Source organism: Mustela putorius, unplaced genomic scaffold (assembly GCF_011764305.1).
Source record: "Mustela putorius furo isolate JIRA1106 unplaced genomic scaffold, ASM1176430v1.1 tig00000139_pilon_pilon_pilon, whole genome shotgun sequence".
In the NCBI taxonomy this organism is placed as follows: Eukaryota; Metazoa; Chordata; class Mammalia; order Carnivora; family Mustelidae; genus Mustela; species Mustela putorius.
Genome location: NW_025421293.1, coordinates 12,502,636 through 12,525,344, shown reverse-complemented (window position 1 = coordinate 12,525,344; position 22,709 = coordinate 12,502,636). Strand labels below are relative to the sequence as shown.

Here is a 22,709-nt window from a genome sequence, read left to right as displayed (position 1 = left end):
CCCACAAACTCTGTGCCCCTTTTGCATCCTCAAGGGAAGGGGGACTGCTGAGTGTGTGACCCTGTGGACCCAGAGCCCGTGGGGAGTCTTTGCGGCCGCTCCAGGGGGAGGGTCAGCTGCATCACTGGGCCCCAGAATAAGCCCCTCCTCAAATATGCTGGGATGGAGGGGTGGGGAGTGAGAGCGGAGTCAGGGTGGAAAGATCGGGGCTGTGGTGCCGAGCAGACCTGTACATGGTCCTTCTTAACAGGAGAGGGGTCGCCTCATCTGAACTCCCAGCATCAAGATGACAGGCCTTCTGGCTCATGGTGAGCAGCAGGAATGGCCTCAAGGTGTGGACACTTAGCTTGGCCCAGAGCAGGCGTCCACAAGTGTCGGTTTGCCACTATCTTCTGCTCCCAGTGTCCCCTGGGGTTGCTTACAGAGAAATGTCATGAGATGGGTTTTTTTTTTTTTAAAGATTTTTATCTATTTATTTGATAGACAGAGAGAGATCACAAGTAGGCAGAGAGGCAGGCAGAGAGAGAGGGGAAAGCAGGCTCCCTGCTGAGCAGAGAGCCCGATGTGGGGCTCGATCCCAGGACCCTGAGATCATGACCTGAGCCGAAGGCAGAGGCTTAAACCACTGAGCCACCCAGGCGCCCCATGAGATGGGTTTTGAGTTTACATTCCCCCCCTAACACCGAGGGGGTTCCTACAAGGGTCTCTAAGACGCAGTAAGGCTTGGTGGTTAAGCACGCAGGCTCTGGGTTGTGCGGATCACATTCTCTCAACGGCTCAGCCACTGGGAAACCCAGGCCAAATTACTCGACTTCCCATACATCAGTTTCCTTATGTGTAAAACAGGAACAGTAATCCCTTGTGTTTATCAGAGAGAGGAGGCAGAAGCCATATTTACAGCAGGATTCACAGGAACCTGAACACAACTGGCCTGGATTGCCCGTCACCCTTAGGGCCCCTCGGGATACACAATACTGGGTTTCAGGCCACAGATGAATTCCTGATCCGTCCACCAGCGGGCTTCCATTGGCTCATGTTTTGCTTGATGGGCTGGTAGGGGCTAATCTCCCTTAGATTTCACTGTGTGGGTTTGGGGTTTCTCATTGAACCAGGTCTGACCTCACATTATCTATGCGTAAAAGGTCACTAACATGTTGGTATTTAAGAAGGTTTTAAAAATTTATGACATTCCAGAGCCCTCACATGACTTATCAAAAGACTATTTGTTTTCATTCAGTAAATGTTGGGTTCTTTCATTAATATCCTGTTTTTAATCAGATATTTCGGGGCATTCAGTTTGTTGAGTACCTGCTATGTGCCAGACATGGGTTATAATCATGTTACATAGGTTATTTCATTGAGTCCTCACACAGCATAAGCCACTTCTCCTGCAGCTGGTGAGGCAGAATGCCAGAACCCGGACTCCTGGGCCCTGGGACCCCCGGCCCCGGCCCTGAACAGGGCCTACAGCACGCCACAGTCCCAGAGCACACGTAGCCCCCACAGCCGCAGGAGAGGACTCGTCTGCCACAGCTGCTACCCATTAGTCCAGCTTGCTTGTCGGGACCCATCCTAGGCCACCTGGGAGAGTTGAGTAAAAATCACATCCTCTAATCTCATAAACAGATTGGATTTGGAGGTGTATTTCTTTGTGTATTTCTTTCTTTCCGCTCTACGTCTGTAGAGGGGAAATTGTGGTTGCACCTGAGGTTCTTACGTAAGTTAACAAATGATTATTCCTTGCCCACAACTACAGGACTGACCCGTATGAATGAACACATTCTTTGTTTTCTCCTGATTGCTGACAGCGGCCGCTGCGCGTTCTGAGTAGAAGAGTGTTTAGTAACAAAAGCCAGGCGGGTGTTGCAGCAGGGGAAAAATTAGGAAATTGATGAATTATCTTTCCATTTGCACCTTCAGAAATAGGTTAATTGTTTCGGTGACTGGCTCCGTCTTGATTAGGAAGCATTAGTAGCAATTAATGATGGAACTTCAAAAAAGGTATAGGAAAATTAATAGAATTTTTAGTTCACATAAATTATAGTCATTATCTACTGTATCCAGAACCATCGGGGCTGCCAAGACTGCTGATTAAAGTGCAAGTAGATTTTTAGTCTGAATTCTCTGGATAATTGAACACCTCTTTTCGTTAGGCTTTCAGTATATAATTCCCTGTAGTGAGCTAATAATGTTATTTAGTTTAAAATGCCTCAATTCTTTGATATAATTGAACACTTTTCGCAAGTTAATTTTATGACCGTGTGCACATTTCACCTACATGGACAAATATTATTTGATTATGGTGATAAAACTTTTTAAATAAAAAAGCAGCTGCCCAAAGTTGTGGCTTAGCACAGTTCAGGTCTAGAGACACGAAATCAGAACGGGGTGACATCACGAAGGTGACGCCTCCCTCCCTAGCTCACGGTGACGCTTGAATCAACAGGCACTGAGGAAGCGGTCAGAGTCTGAGAATGAGGAGCCGGGGTTCCAGGAAGATCAGCCTGGGTTCAGCTCTGAGATGACCTCTCTGGCTGTGGGGTTCCTCAGTCTTCTCTGTGGGCTTTCCCCTCGGCGGCATGTACGTGGTCGCACCTTGGACCTTCTCACTGGAGCCAGGCTGGGGCAGCAGTTAAGAGCACAAATTCTAGCCCTAGAGCCCTGGATGGTTTGTATCCCAGCTCTGCCCTGTGAGGCTGAGCAGGTGACCTACCTTGTGAGTCTCAATTTTCTGTCAAAATGGGAGCAATAAAAAATACACATATTGACGAACGCAAGATGATTGGCGCAGTGTCCACCCATATGTAACAGATAAGAAATGTTTGCTGTCATTCTTAGAATCTCTGAAAACTTTCCGCTGATGGAATCTGTAATTCTCTTCACAGTTTCCCTCCCATCCACAATCCCTAGTTTTGCTCACTTTGCCTTATTGAAACCTAATTCGTGTCTGCTCGACCAATCTGTGAGTCTTTTCTTATGCACCGTGATGGCCCCATTATCATTATTTCCTTGTGCACATCAGTCCTCTCTTGACCTTGCAAAGGCTCTGCCCATCTTCCCCCTGCTTTCCCTCGTGCAGGGCTGAAGTTCCACAGATGGTTGTTATCTACACTCTCTGGGGAATGTCAGTGCTGCACAGAGATCTTTGGACTGAGCTTCCTCCTGCTGCCTTTTCCCTGCTGGTGGTCCCGGGGCTTGCCTCCTCCCATAGGCCTCACCCGGCAGCTGGTTAGATGAAGAACCTGATTTAGACTACGTGTGCACAGGGTACCCTGGTGGTGCCCCCCCCCCTGCCCCTGAAGGTTTGGGAAGCACTGACTTAGAAGATACAAATAAAAAGTTCTTAAAAGTGGGTGTAAAACCCTATGTGGTCTTCAGTGCTCTGGAAACTGAAACTACTGATGTCAAACTAAGCTAATTAGTGAGTGGGTTGAAATTAACCAGAAAGGACTCTCAAAGGAAAGTAAATTTTGGACCAGGTTTGGGAAAAGAAAAGCATATTTATAAATGTATGTAAGACTGGTTACTTCTGTCATTGTTCAGAGCATCTTTATCTATAACCATTATTTACAAAAGCCTGGTTATAAGAGAATGATTTCCTCATCTGTTATACTGAGTTGTTTTTGTTATTTTTCTTTGTGTAAATAATAACAAATATTCACAGGATAGTCTTATTTCTGCCCCCTTTTCTCCCTCCAAGCAACCCATTGTTCATCCTTTCAGCACAGTGCTGTTCCCGTGTCTGCATACCGTGGAACTACCTGGACCAGCCCGGGAGAGCTTTCTCATAACGTTTTATGCTTGCACAGAACCAGATTCATGTTTCGCTTCTCAGATGATGTCTAAGAGTCTTTCACACAACAGTAACCTACACTCACCCATGAGAGGTCCTAGCCCCAGAAAATAATTACAAAACCCATGTTAAAAAAAAAAAAAAAAAAAAACCCATGTTAAATTTCTATGCCTCTTCTAAAAATGGACTCCTTCAAGTAACCACCACAGCCTTCCAGCTGAGGTTATGTTAGACTATTGTGTCTTCCCCAAACAGTACTTAAATTTCAAAATACGTATTTGTTTCAGACATGTTGCAAAGACTCAACAAAAGGCAGGTTCCTCTTTGTGGAGGAGTAATTCTGGGGAGGATTCTTGACTTATACTCAGTTGTATGGGGTCACTTCCAGGTTCCTAACACTCCGCTCTGCCTCCCCTCGGTGAGTTTCACCAGGCATCCCGAGGCCCATCGACCTGGCTACCCAGAGAGTGCCTTCCTGCCTTCAGCCCCTTTCCCTCTCTCCCTGTGTGCAGGCTTATGGGGCGTTTGACTGCTTATCGACAAGTTGTCTCAGCAATTGAACAGAGACTAAGTCAAATTTTGGAATAAATAGATGCCATCCTCTTATTGGGAGCTTTGGGAGAGGTTTGGTGGAGGTGCCTGTTGTTTAATGATTTGCCATAATCGCTTTTGGATTTCCTATAAATTCTCTATAAATCTGTTACTCCTGCCGCCTCACAGAAAGCTGAGCACCCACGCAGCTTGCAATCTACAGAAGACTGCTAAGTATGTGAAATGCGCTTAGTGTTCATTTGTTTGAACTGATCGTTTGCACAGTCCAGATTTGCTGAGTAATCATCGACCTTCCACATTTTAAATAGGCCCAACTGACCGGCTTCTTTCTTAATATATTTGAACAACTGCATAAATGGGATTAGGGCTTTATTTTTTATTCACCTGCCGTCCTGTCTGTGTGAACAGACTTCTTATGTTTCCACCAACAATACACTCTGCTCTCAGTAACACTCGTGATAATGCATTTGTAAGTATGTATCTTAAGAGGGATCTTAGCTCTGTTTTTGTACTTAATTCTTTCTATAACCAGCTTCTGCTTTATACATTCTCTCCATCTCTTGTCATCAACCTTAGATTTATTGTAGGTGTTGATTTTAGACCAAAATATAAATGAGATTCTGTTGACATTTTAAAAAACCTTGCTTCATAGCAGATGGAGTAGAGAACCAGTCGGTTTAAATAGATAACCTTGGGTCACATCAGAAAATGTCTTGTTCTAGCTGAGTACTCTGTTCTTGCACTGTGGGACTGACTTTATTCATTTAATGGAAGCTAGGGCAGACAGGAAAAGAAATATTTTCTTCTCTTAAGATTTCCTGATTTGTTTGTACCTATGTTGTGACACCCAAGGGTAATTCTGATATAGCAACTTCCAAAAAATAAAATAAAATAAAATAAAATAGGAGAAACAGACGGGGAAATACCTCTACAGTTGTGATTTCTCATTTTTCACTCTCAAAGCATCTGTGTGTTCTGCCTCATTTTGTGGCCTTGTTTGCTGTGCCCCTCTACAAGGACAAGGACCCACCTAATTCCCAGAGACAGGGGGAGAAAGAGTGCACATGATGGATAGGAGGAAGAGAGAGAGAGCACCAAGACCCGCAGTCCTGTCTTACCCATGTGGTCAGACTGGATGTGGCACTCTCCTGCAGCCCACTTCTGAGCCTGATTATTTACACTGCTCAGGGTCAGGGCTCCTTGAGCAGGCTGCTAAACAGCTGATGAGCCGCGGAGCCCCTGCCCTGGCACAGAGGGAAGTCAGGGCCACCTTGATGGTAGAGGGTCCAGCCCCTGCCCGCCCTGCCTAGAGGAGAGGTGAGGTAAAGTCCCCGCTCCTTTGTCCAGAGGGAAATGCTCCTTTATCCTAAAGTCAGAAAGCGGACCACGGCTCCATTCCTGAACTGATTTGGGGATGCATCTGGCTGAGGGGCTTGGCTGTCCTTCAGGTTGCTCACTCACTGTTTATTGTCTGGGAACATTTACGTTTCACCATTGCTTTGAGATGGTTGGAATAGAAATCCTGCAAGATTTTCTGTTTCAGAGTGTGCCCTCCTCCACAGTGAAATAAATGTGAAACTGATGACCCCAAAACACTGCAAAGGGGAATGTTCATCAATATATTTGTGTGAACATTTGTGCTTAGAGTGGGGGTACATAAGAAAATGCCAGGCGATTGATAAAATCTCTCTTCAGTTCTCTGTATAAACCACCTTTGAGAATTTTAAGTTTTACGAAATACTAATAATGGAAATGAGGGTTTTATTTGGCTTTGGATTCCTAATTTGAAAAGCTCTGGTTTTATTTACAGTATCAGCCTCATATGGAAAAATCAAAAGAGGGTCATCTCTTGGTCCGTGGGTGCCACTTCTGGCGAGGAGCCAGAGCCTTGAGAAATGCATTTCTCATCCCATGTTGGCCCTCAGCTTTGTCTGTTTTCACACGGCTGGGGAAGGATATAAAAATACAAAGCGTTCTATTTTATGTTGTTCCAATCAAGCAAAGTCTTCAAAATATAACAGCCCTGGGACTGTTCACCAGCCGCATGGTTTCCTGGGCAGGCTTCTTTATAACCAGACTACGAATTCACCTGGAGTTCCGACGGCCATAATTTCTAGTCTCTGAGTTGAACAGTAGTATCTGTTGCAAGGGAAAATAACTTCAATTTAGTCTGGTTTTCTAAAGATCCTTATTGTATTTTAAGGAGGAGGGCACAGTTGTGACTTTTGAGCTCTGTTCTGCTGAACAGACTGTGACCCCTTTCTCTCTTACTTATCTCCTTTTTAGTTTTCTTTCTCTCATGTGCTCAGGGCATTTGTTAGTTAATTTTCTTTTTTCTCCAGGGACTCAGGATTGAATTCCTTTGTTCTTTGTTTTATCTATTAAAGACACTTTTCTAGTTACAGATTCTGTCTGTGAATCCCATGCTTTGTAAAGAACATCTGATTTTCCGCAGGATGTGAGCTTGGCACTTAGTCACAGACATACCCCAGGAGCCCAGCAACGCTACTCTGCAGACATCTGTGTGTACAACTCTTGTCTTGGGAAGAGATGTTGATATTTTAGGAATCGATCTGCAGATCTATTTGGAAAATGTAAGTTAGGTTCGTTCAGTCTGGTAAGCATCTATTAGGCCACTTACGATTTGCCAGAGGCTTTGAGCATAAAGGAGTTTATGAACATCACACGCCTTTAAGGAGTTCAGCGTGGATGGAACAGAGAGCTTATACAGATGCCCTTGTCTGGAGGAGAGAGGATCTTGTCCTACTTTCCCCCAGAAACCAAGTATGTGAGCCTGATGAAGATGTGAGTGCAATAGATTACTTAGACATGCTCCCCAGACACACACGTAAAGGGGTGTAGGGTGTGTAAGGGAGATGGGGAAGAGCAAGGCGCCGATATGGAGAACACAGCGTGCCCATCGCCTCTGTGAGCACCTGTTCTCAGTACCCAGGAGACCTCGGGGAGAGATCAGAAGCCACTTTAGTGCCACTTACGCCTTCTTGGTTGAGTACAACTTTCAGGAATATTAATTTACTGGCCTTCTGGCCTGTGTATCCACCTCACACTTGTGGGCCAGAGTCGTGGAATGTCCCTGACAGGCCTTTTTATTTTTCCCTTTTGTGATGCAAGTGCCTGACTTAAGCCACAATGTCCAGCACCCATTTCAGAGATGGGGGTCTTGGCATAAACACTCGGCCAGCCGCGAGACCAGACGTGGACCCAGGCTGCCTTCTGCACCGAGGCTCTTTGTTTAGAGCTCAGAGTTGAATTTGATAACTGACCACGTGGGCCGCTTACTTTTTCTCCTCCTGGACTTTAAATGACTGCTTTTATGTTTTTAATGCACCAATAAAGAGTGAGCCTATGAAACTGTAGGCCCCCACCCGCAACCCCCATAGAAGCAGAACCCCTTCTACCTGCCGCCTCCCTGCATGGCCCTGGCAGTGTTGCTTAATTCCCAAGTCTCATGATTAATAAACCTTCATTTTGCCCAAGCAGCCCCAGTGGTTGTTGCTGAAAGGTGTGCTGTAATCATACTAAGAACCACAAGGCCATCCACACACAGCACAGGTTACTGATAGGCTGAGACTCCCACAGAGGGCCAGCCATAAACCTGACCCTCGAGTAACCTCAGGTGTGAACCCCAGTTTCTAGCAGAGGGCCCTGGGCTTGTCCATGAGGAGTGAGCAGCAGAGACTGCGGGCAGGACACGGGCACCACCAGCTACAGGATGTTTCCAACACGTGTAAACGGTGCACCACATACCTTATACTGTGGACAGCACACTTGTATTCAGAACAATCAAAAGCCAAAAACTATAAAACCCTTAGAAGAAAACACAGGGGAAAGTTCCATGATGTTGGATTTAGTGACACTGTTTTGGCTATGACACCCAAAGCACAAGCAACAGAAGAAAAATAGATTGGACCCCATCACAATTTAAAAAGTTCTACCTCAAAGGACACTATCAGCAGAGTAAAAAGGGAACCCATGAGATAGGAAGAATATTGGCGCATCCTAGGTCTGATAAGGGATTAATATCGAGAATATGTAAAGAACTCCTACGTCACAGCAAGCAACCTGCACCCTCAACATAAGACCCCGAGCGAAGGACGCAAATAGACATTTTCCCAAGATGGTGCACAAATGGCCAACAAGCACGTGGAAAGATGATCGACTTCACTGATGATCTGGATAAACAAAATGCAGTCCGTCCTTATAGCAGAATATTATCCAGCCTTAAACAGGAAGGGAATTTTGCAAACGTTATAGCACGTGTGAACCTTGAAGACTAAGTGACATAAACCAGTCACAAAGGGGAAAATTACTGTGTGGTTCCATTTATACGAGGCACCTTGAATAAAACTCTCACGGGGACAGAAAGTAGATGATGGGTGCCAGGGACTAGGGGAGATGGGGGGAGGTCAGTGTTTCCTGGGGACAGAATTTCAGTTTGGGAAGATTTCTGAGAAAGTTCTGGAGATGGCTGGCAGTGATGGTTACAAAAAAAGTGAATTAATGAATGAATTAATTCATTAATTAATGAATTAATGACATGGGACCATACACTTAAAAATGCTTATCTTTCTGTTAAGTAGATTTAACCACAATAAGGAAAAAAAGTGCACCACACGTACAAAGTGGAAGGATCATTTTTACTGTGGGCCTGGGAAACTTTCATGGAGGAAGTGACACATTCCCAGGCCTGGTTGCATGGGTGGGATTCGGGGGAGCAGGTCATGTGGGGCACTCAGGTCAGAAGGGGGCGGCTGGATGCCATGGGGTCTGATGACAGTGAAACTCTGGACTCTGGAGCCTTGAGGGAAACACTGAGGCACAGAAGACCCAGCTGTCCGTGGCATGGCCGAGGGCCCAGAGCAGAATGTTCCCTAGTGACACCGTTATTCCTCAGCCCTGTGGCAGCCAGCCTGGTAGAGCTCTCTCCAAAACACCAGAAGGAAAGACTTGTCCCAGACCTCCACCCGAGTTCACGTAAGAGGTTTTTATTGAGCACCTAACAAAACATCAGGTACTGTCTGAGCCTCCTGGTCTTGCAAGCTTGCGGGGAGACACGGACGAACAAAACTAACAAGTCCGGTGAGCAGTATGTCAGGTGGTGAAGGGCCAGGGGAAAGCTGAGCAAGGCATGGGGGCCGGCACAGGGCCCTCCAGGCGGCAGAGGCGGAGATCACCAGGCAGGGTCGCTTGTGTCCTCGACATGATGGCTAAGTAGTCATTAGAAAAAGTCGAACGTGGTTCTCATCCCTTCCTTAGTAAATGCAGTGATCTTCTTCCTACAGATCTGCCAACTTCTAAATATTTTGCATCTCTCTTTTGAACTTTGAAGAAAACTCTTGGCTAGAGAACTCCTCCAGCTTGGGTGGTGGAGGAAGACGGAGCCTTCAAAGGCCCCTGCCAAGGGGTCCTGTGTTTTCCCCTCGCCCTTGCTCACAGCCCCAGGTGGGCATCAGCTGCCCTGGTGGGCTTGGGCTCCATGCCCAGATTTGCATGTTTGGCACATTTACGCAAGGGAATGTCTTCATTAAAGCTAAAAGTGATCTGTTATTGTTCCTAATTACATTCTCAATAATTTTAGACTGCCATTCAGGAAATTGACCTACTCTCCTGAAAAACAGATTCTCTTAGCCCTCTAGCCCACCCGGCCTGCCTGTAGAACCAGTTTTTCTGTTGGCTATGGTTCTTGTACCATGAAGTGGTAGATTGTGCCTTTAGGTGTTTAAATGAAAAACAGTTTATCAGCTCCTATATCTCGAATCAGATATTTGGGTCACTCTAGTGTCCAGGCATGGTAAATCCTGCCTTCTGCCTGCCAATTTATGCTCATCCCCAAAGAAATAGGTAAACAAGCCCACTGTAAAGCTGTCTTCTATCTCCTTCATTTTTCTCGGCCCAGTACAGAGCTGATGCAAACACATTCTTTGTTACATTCCATTCATTTCCAAATGCACAAGTTCTCAAATACATTATAAACGAGAAGAAAAGAAACTGGGGGATTGTTCGTCATACTGTCATATTATTTTATTTATCGTCTCTTGTCAATAGAAAAGTCCAGAAGTGTAGTGAGATAAAAATGGAAGTACATGCAAAGATAAAATTGTGAATGGCATAGACTGCTGCATTTCCTGCCATTTTTCTTTCCCGCCTCCTACTGGACAGTAAACAAGAAGGATTGGGTCAGCTGGTGCGTGCTCCTCTCAGGAGAGCTGGCAGAGCATTTGTGATGGGGTTTGCCTCCCCCACCCCGCCCCGAGCTTGTCGCCAGTGCCACACGCCCGCCTCCCCCTCCCCACACCGGCGTGACATCATCGCAGTTCGAGACCACATTCTGGCTGACAATAAGGGACACGGCATCTCGAAGAGTGGGGAAGTTTCCTTAGACACCTCCTCTCACCACAGATTGTTAACCCGGAAATTAGGACTCAGCCTCGCCTCTTCCGGAGCCAGGTGACGAGAAATTAGGTGAACCTGGGGAACGAAAGAGGTAGGAGGACCCTTCTCCTTAGCGAAGAAGATTTTTTTTTTCCTATCAGGAGAGAAGAAGTCATGCTGTTTATTTCAGTTTTCATAGAACCGCTCCTATTAACGTTGTCCGCGTCCTGCCACAAGAAAATCACCTCATGGGGTCCTAGTGAATGACCTGGTCTGTGGTACCGACATACCCTTCACTGGAGCACATTTTAATGAAAAAAATTACTGATTTCTCAGAATCCTTGGAGATATATATATAAATTACATATATGGACTTGGGTGTATGTCATTCTCTTAAAAATGTGCACCTGGCGGTTCGAGCTGCTGAGACGCTGGCCCCCCAGGGTGGCGGGAAATCAAACATACCTGTTGAGGTGCTTGCAGGCAGGAAAGCACTTAATCCCTTTACCAAGCCATTTTAATAATGCAGAGAAAGATGACAGGCTCCAAGTGGTTGCAAAAGTAAGTGATGAACAGAAAAGCCACCTGATTTTCTTGAAGCGGAATATCCTGGAGCAGTTTCACTCCTCCCCTGAAAGAGCACCAGCGTCCCTCGCTGTGCATGGGAGAAGGTCAAGAATCACAAGACTGACCAATTAAACGACCCTCCATACTGTCAGAAATCAGGTTGAGGATGGCTAGAGCCAGGCTGTTGGCAGACACTGCACCATGGAAGTGACCAGAGAGCACCCCCGGCTCTGTTCTGTGTGTCTGTGGCCACTGCAGCCCTTGTTGCCGAAGGTCAGCCGTCTCAGCTGCAGGTAGCTCTGCCTTCCTTAGCCATTGCCCCACAAGGTAAATTCAAAGGTTGGTCTTCAAAAACCAAGCAGGACAGAGGATGCAAACACAGTGATCCGAAGGGGCACCCTTGCCCCAGTGTCTAAAGCAGCAATGTCCACAACAGCCAAACTGTGGAAAGAGTCCAAACGTCCGTCGACAGGTGAATGAATAAAGAAGATGTGGAATAGATATACGATGGAATATTACACAGCCACCAAAAAGAATGAAATCTTGCCTTTTGCAATAACACGTTTGGAACTAGAGGGTATGGTGCTCAGCAAAATAAGTCAGTCAGAGAAAGACAAATACGATATGATTTAACTCATACGTGGAATCTGAGAAACAACACAGAAGAGCATGCATGGGGAAAGGAGGAGAAAAAGAAAACAAGATGAGATCAGAGAGGGAGACAAACCATAAGAGGCTCTTAATCATAGGAAACACTGCTGGGGGTGTGGAGGGGTGGGGTGACTGGGTGATGGGCATTAAGGAGGGCACAGGATGGAATGAGCACTCGGTGGTACAGAAGACTGATGAGTTACTGGCTTCTACCTCTGTACCTAATAATACACTGTACGTTAAGTAATTGAATGTAAATTTAAAAACGTTTTAATTAAAAATTTTTTAATTTTTTAAAAAACTAAGCAGAAGTAGCCTTGATTTTATACATGGAAATTCCTGTCCACTTGGAACAAAAGAACGGCATAGACTCTAATTTTGGTGGCGCCGGAAACTCCTTCTCCTTCTCCTCCCTTCCCCAAGTCCTACATGGACTCGGCCGCCCGCCCTTCAGAGGTGCGCTGCGGGGGTTTGCCCCAGTCCTGCCTCCTGTCCTTACTCTTCCTCTCTCCCAGAGAGGTCTACTTAGGAGTCTCAGGATTTCAGTCACTGCTCCCTCGCTGACCAGCCGATGTCCCTTACACACCCCACAGGCACCTGAACATGACCCTTTTCTCCAGAAACTCCTTCCTTCTCCTCCATCCTAACACGCCAGTGTCCTCACCCCCAGTCCCGCTCTTTCTTCCAAGTTTTCACCCCTGAGTCGCTCTGCTGCCTGCCCAAACCACACTGGCCAGCCACCTGGAGTACTTCTGTGCACCAAGAGTACCTCTGCTCTCTCTTCTTCCTCCCCATGGTGTCCCACCGTCTCCTACTCAGCACGGTCCGCTCGTCGGGGTCCTCCAGTCACTCTGTTCTTCACTGGACAGAGTCCATGGCGCACCCAGAAGCACTTCCCCTCAGCTTCCAGAGGAACTGACAGTTTCCCGTACACGCTGGACGGGTTTCCACCTTCTTCGTTTTCTGTTCCCAAAACGCCTTTCCTTCCCTCTTCTGCCTGGTGAATGCCTGTCCATCTCTCAAGGACATGGCTCAGGCTTTCCCGATTCCCCTGGAAGAATGGACCTCGCTGTCACACACCCACCCTGTCCTGGGGTGTCCCTGCCTTCTCCTTTCCTAGCCACACACAGTCTGTTCGCGTTCCCTCTGTCAGCGGGCGGCTTCCGCTACTGACCCACGCCTCCTGGATGACGCTGACCTTGGGGGTTAAAACTTGGAATCCCCAGCACCACCACGTGCCTAGCCACTGTGCACTTGAAATTCAAGGCAGTTTTATGTTGTTCTTGTCCGTAGATGCTCTGCTGACAATAACCAACCCTGTTCTATGTGCACAAGCCTTGGTTCTTCATTCAATGAGTCCCTGCAGAAAGGGCTGTTATGGCCAAAGCACGTTGTTTCATACCAAGATGATTAATGCATACATCCTTCCTTATTCCAAAAGGTGGACAGACCTAGGGGCACCTGGGGGGCTCCGTCGGTGAGCATCTCAGAGTCCTGAGACTGAGCCCCGTGTTGGGCTCCCTGCTCAGTGAGGAGCCTGCTTCTCCCTCTCCCTCTGCCTGCTGCTCCCTCTTTTCATTCTCTTTCTCTCTCGCTCGCTCACATACATAAATATAATCTTTTAAAAATATTTTTTAAAGGTGGACAGACCCACGGGCACATGGTGATGTGGGGACCTGAGAGTCACGTGCGGGAGGAGCCGGGGCACCCGCGCCTCTGGCTTGGGCGGGGCTGCTGCCGGTCTGTCCAGAAAGCAGGTGGCCTGAATCTTAAAAAGCTTTTCTGTAACTGCTAATGTCATCTGCTCAACACGAGCAACATGTGTTATTATTATTGGCATTGAAGAAAGATTTAAAAAAAAAAAAAAGACAAAACCGAGGAACGCATTGCTCAACACTGGGAGCCTTCACTATCTTATATTGTTCCCTTTGTTTTCAACCCTCTTGTCTCCTTTGTTCCTCCAAATTCGGGGCTGATTCTTTTCGGAGCAGGAAGATTTTGAGATTTCAAATAGTCCTGTAGATTCCATAACCTGCAAGCTTCCTGATGAGATGCTTAGTTTGGAAAACTGGAAACCCTGTAGCTGCAGACAATACTAAGCATTGAGGAAGCAGAGCTGATCTCAGAGCTGTCCTAGAACCGTCCTTCCTCCCATAGAGGCGCCTCTCCCGGGACACGTCCGCTGTGTGTGAGAAGGGCCCATGGCTTGCTCGTCTCGCACGCATTTATGTGGGAGCCGTGCCCGGGTTCTGTACCTCAGGGCCAGTGGGACTCAGCACCCTTTGGTGGATGGCAGAGTTCGACCTCATTATTTTCTGGCGTGTCCCCGGGAAAAAACGAGGCAGCATGCGGGCAACTGAGCCCATGACCTCAACCCTGCCCAAGCTGCCTGCTGCAAAGCTTTCCTGAGGCGTATTTGCCAGGAGCACCCACCAGTGAATCAGGAAACTCGAGATAGTGGTGCTAATAGTGAAAACCAAAACGTGGGATCTGCTGTCTCAGATGGCCTGGAAAATTCCACTCCTTTAGGGCACAGACTCTTTTTTGAAAGAAAGAAGTCTGTGTTTTTTTAATGAGATGTTGATATCTGTGGAACAAGGGAGTGTGGGGGAAAGGTGTCTGCTCTGGGCTCCAAGTGCTGCTTTGCCTGTGAGCTGTGACCTGGTGCTCCAGGCCTTCTCGGGGCTTGGGGTATTCATATTCATGAGCCAGGACACCGGCCCCAAACACCTTCAGGACCCCAGTGGGGAGGACAGTGCTCTCTCTCTGTGTCGGGCCCATGTACACACACATATCTACAGATCCACATACATGTTCCCATGCTTGTAACGGCCCTGTGACATGCTTATCGGATTACGAACAAAACACATAAGGCTTGGAGAAGTTAGTTGACCTGTTCCCAAGCAATTAGGAGCTATGGTGGCATTTCCAGGTTGACTGGATTCAAAACTATTCTCTTTGTAACTGTGCCTTTCAGCCTTTGGACTTGTGGGACCCTCATCCTAGGGTAGTTGGGGGCAGGGAGAGAAGCTTGGAGTAGAGTAGGGGACCAGGCCAGAGGAACCTGATGGAGTCTGTTCCCAGAGACTGGGCCAGCACCCCACATCCCCATGTCCACGTGTCCAACAGAAGGGCTAGTGGCCAACAGTGATCAGGTCATCACTGCTTGTGCTCAGGATGAGGATGTCCTTGCAGCCAAATGCAAGGAAATAGCAGCGAGCAGGGTGGGCACGGTTATGGGGACCACAGCTGGTAGGACAGGAGGAGACCAGCCTCATGTTAGAGGGTGGTAGTGTCCGAGGTAGGCCTTAGGAGCGGTTCTGAGCTCCACCTGGGGTAGGGGCCGGGTCTCGACAGGCTCAGGACACAGGCGCGCAGAGACTGATGCTGAATTCCGTTAGTGTCTGGTGTGCTGTGCTGGGGACAGCCCCAAGAGGCTGTGTCCCGGTGGACACAGAGACCCTGGTTAGGGAGAGGCTGTCTGCTTACCACCCTACAGCAGGGGGCTGCTTTCTTTCCTTTCCTTTTCTTTTTAACTCTGAAGAAAGGTTTTTTTTATTCCTGACCATATTACTGACCAGGAGTGTGACCTATAGCCAGCCAGTGGTTCCCAGCTGGGGACAGCTGAGCTGCACAGGGGACATTTGTCAGTGCCTAGAGACTTTTATTTTTTACATTACATCCTCAGGTCGTACTTATCTTAGAAATGAGACTTGGTCCGTTTTGACTGCCTTTACCACACCCTTGCCTCTGCTAGGTTTCTGTGAGCTCCGCTGTTAGGGTTTCCTTATGCAAGTGAGATCACACGGTGTTTGTCTTTCTCTGACTCCTCTCACTTAGCACAACGTCCTCAGAGTTCATCTGTGTTATAGCAAATGGTGAGATTCCTTTTCTTCTTGTGGCTGAATTATATTCCATAAATGCACCACATTTTCTTTAGTTTTTTATCCGTGGACATGTACGTTGTTTCCATGTCTTGGCTGTTGTGAATGACGCTGCTGTGAACGTGGGGCTACAGCCATCTTTTGGCATCAGTGATTTCTTTTCCTTTGGGTCCATGCCCAGAAATCGGATTGCTGGATCATATGGTAGTTGTATTTTTAATTTTTAGCTTTCTGAGGAATGGGCAGCGGTGGTGTTGGAGGCAGGATGGAAGAGGGAACTTTGGGAGCAGAAAGGCAGAAGAACAAGTGTGGGGGGTGGGGGTATGCCGGGGTCGCTGCAGAACCGCGCGAGGAGTTGGCGTCCACCCCGCAGCACACATCCCAAACCCCGTTCCTGAACTGCTCCCCACAAGCCTGAACACCACCTGGTCTTTCCCTCTCAGAGTCGGCAGCTTCCCTCTCCACAGCTCCTCTTCCACAGACATCCCCCCTAGCCAGCCGTCAGCAAACTCTGACTCCTCGAAGAGTGCCCCACGCCTCATTTCCACCCCCACCACCCAGGCTTGCAGTCACCTGCCTGACCTCCCGTGTCCTCTCTTGACCCCCCAGGGTGGATTCCAGGGTTTGAGTCTTAAAACAGGCTCACATTATGTCATCCCCTGTCCCGTCCTCTTCCCACCTGCCTTTAGGATATTGCCCAGAGTTCTCCCCAGGGCACAGGGTCCTCCCTGAGCCGACCCCTCCGTCCCCGCCCCTTGCCCCACAGCTCCCCTTGCGCTGCGGCCCCCTGCAGCTCCTCCAAGCACTCTGAGCATCCCCCACCAGGAACGCCCTGCGCCGAGGCCTCCGCAGGCTGGTTTTCCTCCCCACTCCCCCCTACTCCTGCTGGGTTCCAGGCCTGAGTCTGTCTCCCGATGCTTTCTCTTCCCCTAAAGCCGTACAACAGGGTGTCTGCCGCTTACCCTCCTTTTTCCACAGCTCTGTGGCTTTAAGAGTTCAGGGGAACTTTGAACTTTTTTGTCTTTGAGGGATTTAATGTTCTTTAGAAGTACTTTTTAATTACATGCAACCTCGACAGCTTCCCCCTACTCAGCTCTCCAGTGATTAAGGGGTTCGTGGTGGGGGAGATTGACGAGGATTAGGTGCAGTTTCTGGGCTCAGATGCTGGATTTCCAAAACGACTGAGCATCAGCCTTGGGGCCACCAAAGCCCCCTGCTGCCCATTTGTTGCTGACCTCTGCAGAAAGCCTCTTGATTCAGCGTCTTCACCTCCAACCAGCCTGGGAACTGTTCAGGTGGAAAACAACGGTAAAGTCTCTGTTAAGGAAATGCTTGGGGGAAGGAGCGTTCTAGTTAATTTAATTTTTCGTTAGCTGAGCACCACCAGAGTTTTTACCAGGAGTGGACAGCATTAAGTGAAAGGAAGCTGACAGATTTGGGTGGAGACGGTCCTTTATTTAAGCCCTTTCTCTGACATTCGAAGTCACGTGACTCTGGGCCTCAGTTTTCTCGGCTGTAAAAGGGGGGCAGTAATAGGTCTCTTATTGTCTTGCCATTAGATTAAATGGGGGAAACATTTGCAAGTCATTTAGCAATAGGCTTGCTTGCTACACAGGAGGCTTGGTAAACTGCCTTCTTTTCAGGAATAATTCTTAATACATTGGCATATAGTATTTAAAAAATCTTGTGTTACTATAGAGCATTGAAGGAGAGGGTACTATTCCTTGTGGAAGTATAGTGACTCATTATTGTGGAATACTTACGAAAAAATAACCGATCATTAAGGGTTTTGAGTGCTTTTGTATCTCAGACACTGTGGAATAGCAGAAATAAAGAGGTCGTTTTATTCTTTTTGAAATGCCTGGGTATTCTTCTTTGCATCTCTCTTCTAAAAATTGAATGTGAGGGAAAAAAAACCTGGTAGATAAGTCAGCATGGCAGGTTCAGAATGGCAGATAAAGCACCTCTATTACCACCTCTCACTTAAAAAAGAAGTAAAAACCCTCTAAAAAGCAGTAAAGGAAGAAGAGACGGGAGGAGCACAATGACAAAAAGAAAGTGACAGAAACGATTCACAGATGGGGGGTGAAACCGGTTTCTGGAGAAATGCTCTCAGATGGCGGAATGGGCCCCGCGGGGGCGACGGTAGTGGCCTGGGGACGCCTGAAGTGTGTTGGGCCACGGCGGGGCTGATGGTGGGCTGGAGCTGGACACAGAGGGAAGACGTAATAGTTTGTCTCTGGAACAATCTACTTCCTGCCTGGCTACTGTATGCAGAGTAGTCAGCAGCTAAATAGGGCAGACAGACAGATGGACACATAGGTAAGGTTCTCCTCCACCAAGGACAAATGGCTCAGAGGGACAGTCTCTGCACGCTGGGATCCGGGGTCTCTGCAGAATAATAGTCTCTCACATGACCGAAATTCCCAGTTCACTAGCCTAGTGGTCACCCGGGAGTCATCCATGCGCCCATGCATATTCAATTGAAATATCAGTGTTTCAGAAGAAAGGAGTGCTCAGCGTCCTGCGCTGTCGTGAGCATCGCCCCTGCAGTTAGGAGGTGTGCCCTCTGGCTCTTTGGGTAAAATGGCACTGAAATATCATGACAGCAGCTTCAGCAGCAGAAGCGCGGCTTTGATCTTGCTGTGGCGGCTCCCAGGAGTCAAGGTCACCTCACCGCCCCCCCCCCCATCACAAATGCTCCCGTGAGGAACGATCGCAGTTTAACCTGCACCTCTTACCCCCTGCTTCTCCAGAAGCGTCCTGTGCCCCATATCAAATCCAAAGAGTCACTGGACTTGTCCAGCCAACCCCGCAGGCAAGGCACCTGGCACATGTCAGCACGTGTGACAGTGAGTTACAGAAATATCAGCCTGCTGCTCCGTCTGTCAATGTGGCCAGAACCCTGGACAGGGTGGCGCTGCTCTGTCCCACTCACCCCGCCCTCAAGGGGCTGTACCTTGGTGCTTCCTGGTGTCACACGTGCACAGTGTCCCCGGGTCAGGGAGCCGTCGAGGCCCACCAGCTGGGGGCCTGTCCTCTCCGGGCGGTGACAAGTGCTGAGCATGGGTTTCCTCTTCTGCCACCGTGGCTGAGCGGTGATTAATGCCAAATTAGCACCTTGCTCAGTGACCTTTTAGCATTCGCTGCTGCTCTCCTTCACTTCGCATTAACTATTTGCAAATATTAGCTTCTCAGGTCATTTCTTCTCATCAGCAACTTTCACAGATGACAGGCAGGTTGTTAATCTGATTGGCAGTCAGGTCTGTCCTTTGCCCCATCTTGAAAGTGTCAGTGCTCAGGCATCTCCCCAGGAATCTGATAAGCAGCCCAGCGGCCTCTACAATATTCTGAGCAGAGAGCGTCCTCAGAAGGTGCCCACAGAGGCCTTTCCCGGCTAGCTTTGGGAGTAGAGGGGCTGGGAAGGGCTTGACACCTCCCCTGGGACTCGTAGACACCGGTTTCCATCAACATCATCAACATATAGGCTAAAAATTAATATGGTGGCTGCGTGCACCTCAAGCTTTGTGTGTGTGTGTGTGATTCACATGGACCTTTAATTTAAAAAAAAAAAAGATTTTATTTATTTACTCGACAGACAGAGATCACAAGTAGGCAGAGAGGCAGGCAGAGAAAGATGGGGAAATAGGTTCCCTGCTCAGCAGAGAGCCCAATGTGGGGCTCGATCCCAGGACCCTGAGATCATGACCTGAGCCGAAGACAGGGGCTTAACCCACTGAGCCACCCAGGTGCCCCTCACATGGACCTTTAAATCACATCCTGCTTAAGCAATAGAGGCAGAACACAGACAAGGCCAGTCCTCATTTTCCCTGCCATGCTGGGTGGTGGGCACTCGAGGGCCTCACTGCCACAGCTGTCCCCCGCGCTGGGATGGGGGCCCAGCTCTCTAGTGTCAGGTACCAGATGAAGCATTTCGCATTTGCAGAATCTAAATTTATTTTTATTTCCAGTCTCTGCCTTCTATACCCCCTGTCGAAATCCCCATTCTAAAAATGTTTGATCTGTCTTCATTTCCCCTAAATAGACAGCAGTAAAGTGTACCGTGGGTAGTTTAATTTTGATATTACATGTATTTTAGAGAAAAGTGGCAAAGACGTGTCATACTTTTTTCTCCCTTGTCACCAGAAGTATAAGCTAAATTATTTATAGTTTGATACTCACAAAACAGAGGTGGATTCAGGATATTTACTTTTCAGAAAAGAAAAAGGGATTGAAAGTACACGGACAGAACAGAACACTTTGCTGATTGAATGTGTTTGCTCTGGGGAGCCACATTTACACCCGAGTAAGAACACCAGCCCCATTCTAACTGCACACGTGCCCGGTAGAGTGCCTGACACATGGAATATTTGTGGAACTGGGCAGACTTGAAAAGAGCGGGTGGACTAGGTAACTCAATAAGCGAAGTCTTAAGGCAATAAAAAAATAAAGTCAGCAAACATTTTGGGAAACGCTCCACACTCGAAAGCACTTATCCCCACAATGCGGAGCCAGCACTGGGTCCCTTGACTCCCAGCAGGGATCTTCACTTACCAGCTGTGGATTCCACCCCAGGATCCGATGAAGGCCAGGGACAATGACCATGCCCAAGGGCTCCCCTTCATGGGTCAGGGTGGGGTCGTGACATTCAGGTGTCCCATCAGAGTGGCTTGAAAAGACTCCCCCATGTGTTATGTTCCGGTCTTGACATCTTCCATGCTTAGGAGAGTCCCATGAAGTTTTGCTTTCTCTGCCACAGGAGAGGTTGGCACCCCCGAAACCATGGCACCCGTCATTGTGATCCCCCCAGGCAACAGAAGTGTGGTGGCCGGATCCAGTGAGACCACCTTGGAATGCATCGCCAATGCCAGGTATGCAGCGGGTCCCACCCTCGGGGTACAAATCCATTGTAACTGATGAGATGGCCCTTCAGTCGAAAGCCACATCACGCGTGTGCTTGCTGTTCTAGCAGTCATGCTGGTCTCATTTGTCCAGCTGGGCTACACACATGACACACCTGGGAAAATAGGGCCCAACTTCCCAAGCCTGGGACTGCAGTGCGTGCCCTGAACGTACCGAGGTGCTGGTGGAGGGCCTCCGTGGGTGCACAGGAAAGAAGCACCTTTCTCCTCGGCAGGGCGTGGTGTTCTCGGCCTCATCAGCGGTCGCTCCAGAATTTGGTTCCCATGATCATGCCTCCCATGTAGCCACATCCCCTAGCAGTATTTATTTTAAACATTCTTTTCCTGAGCAAATGGAATCATTAGCACTTATGGTCCATCGCTGCCGCAATTAGCTATCCTTGCTCAATAGCCCTTGAGCGGAATGTATTGTCGGTGCGCGCCGTGAGGGAGTCGGGCCGCATCTGGATTGATTTTTAAATGTCCATTGTTCAACCCGCCGTGGTTCCTGGTAGAATTAGCTTTGTCAGGCTTGTGCTGAATGCCTGAAATTACGATTATTGCCACCTACGTGATTCACCGTTGTTGTCAATCATGCCTTGCGCCCTCCCAGGCCTGTCGAGGAGCTGCACGTGACCTGGAAGAGGAATGGGGTGAAGGTCACCGGGGGGCTCCACAGCCATGGGAGACGTCTCACCATCAGCAACCCGACGTCCGCCGACACCGGGATGTACGTCTGTGAGGCGACGCTGAGAGGACGCGCGTTCGACGCGGCCACAGCGCAAGCCTTTCTGGCTATCATAGGTAATGCGGGGCTCGGAGGCACGTGGCCCCTTGTGGAGTAGCCCAGAAACAGCCACCTCTGGCCAGCTCCCTTTCTAACTCAGAGAAGGTGGGTGACTCGGAGGCTACTTTCCAGAGTCACCCTGCTCTTCTTTCTCCAAGAACATGAGCCCCACTGAACCCAAAGCACTCATGTTCTGAGTTCTTCTAAGAATTGTGATTCTGAATCCTTCTGACCACAAAGCTCGAGAAGTGGTGTGGTGAGGTCCTTGTCACATATGCCACCTGGCACTGGCCTCTCCAGCACATAGCTTCGCTGTAGCCCTTACTGGGTGTTTATGGTCAGTTTTCAGAGATTATCCCATTATTGGTATTATTTGACCCAGAAAAAAAGAAGCTTTGGGATATTATCTTCTGTTAAGTGAAAAGGGGAGAGCAGAGCTGCTTCCTAGGATGTGCGCTAAGGGCCACTCCTGAACCAAAGAGAGCAAGATAAAATTCAGTACCCAGGAGTCACTGTGGACGCTAGAACGTGTCAGTGTTCAGGGAGTGGGCGTTGTTTGGTGGCCAAGGAAATCCTCAGGGTATTTGCGGATTATGGTAAGATCATGGTACATTGTGAGGACAGTGCCTTTGTTTCTCACGTTTCTTCGGTTCCTGTAATACTTTTAGTCCCCTTAGTGGCTGTGGTCACTCTCACCGTGACCTGTCCAGCAGGATAGTGGCCGCTGCAGGGAGGAGGGGCCGAGGCAACGCCAGGGAGGAAAATCTCTACCTCTTCTCTCCTTTCGGAAGAAGGGAATGAGAACGAGAAAGGTCAGGTCGGCAGAGCCCTCGGGAGCGCTGTGGCTCCTCACAGGACATGTGTCACAGCTTGCCACTTTGCGAACTAAGAAAAAAGAGAAGCCGTGTTCTCCTGTGAAATTAGCAAAGGTATCAGGAAATGCCAAGTAAAAGGCAGTTTGCCTTGAGTGTGTCACACTCCTTTTGATCATGAAGAAATGGCTCCATGGCCTGGAAACGACCCAGCCAAATACACGCAAACCCATCCGTCCCTCCAAATGGAGCGTAAAGACTTTTAAAGCATCAGGAAGGCAGACCTCGAGTCGCATGTCACCGCAGACTCCACACTAGGGGTCTGAGCTGCTTGTCCTGCTGCCTCTCCTCCTGTGCTCCCCACGGAGG

At 48.5% G+C, this 22,709-nt stretch overlaps 1 protein-coding gene across 3 annotated transcripts in view; it reads left to right on the top strand.

Moving 5' to 3' along the window:
• The window catches only part of SDK1 (sidekick cell adhesion molecule 1), an 883,892-nt gene that overhangs the window by 629,679 nt on the left and 231,504 nt on the right, over positions 1 to 22,709 (top strand). For all 3 annotated transcript variants that reach the window (XM_045075163.1, XM_045075162.1, XM_045075164.1), the window contains exons 6-7: positions 20,600 to 20,711; positions 21,355 to 21,545. In XM_045075163.1, coding sequence (XP_044931098.1) covers positions 20,600 to 20,711; positions 21,355 to 21,545 — 303 coding nt within the window. The remainder of the gene's footprint in view (positions 1 to 20,599; positions 20,712 to 21,354; positions 21,546 to 22,709) is intronic.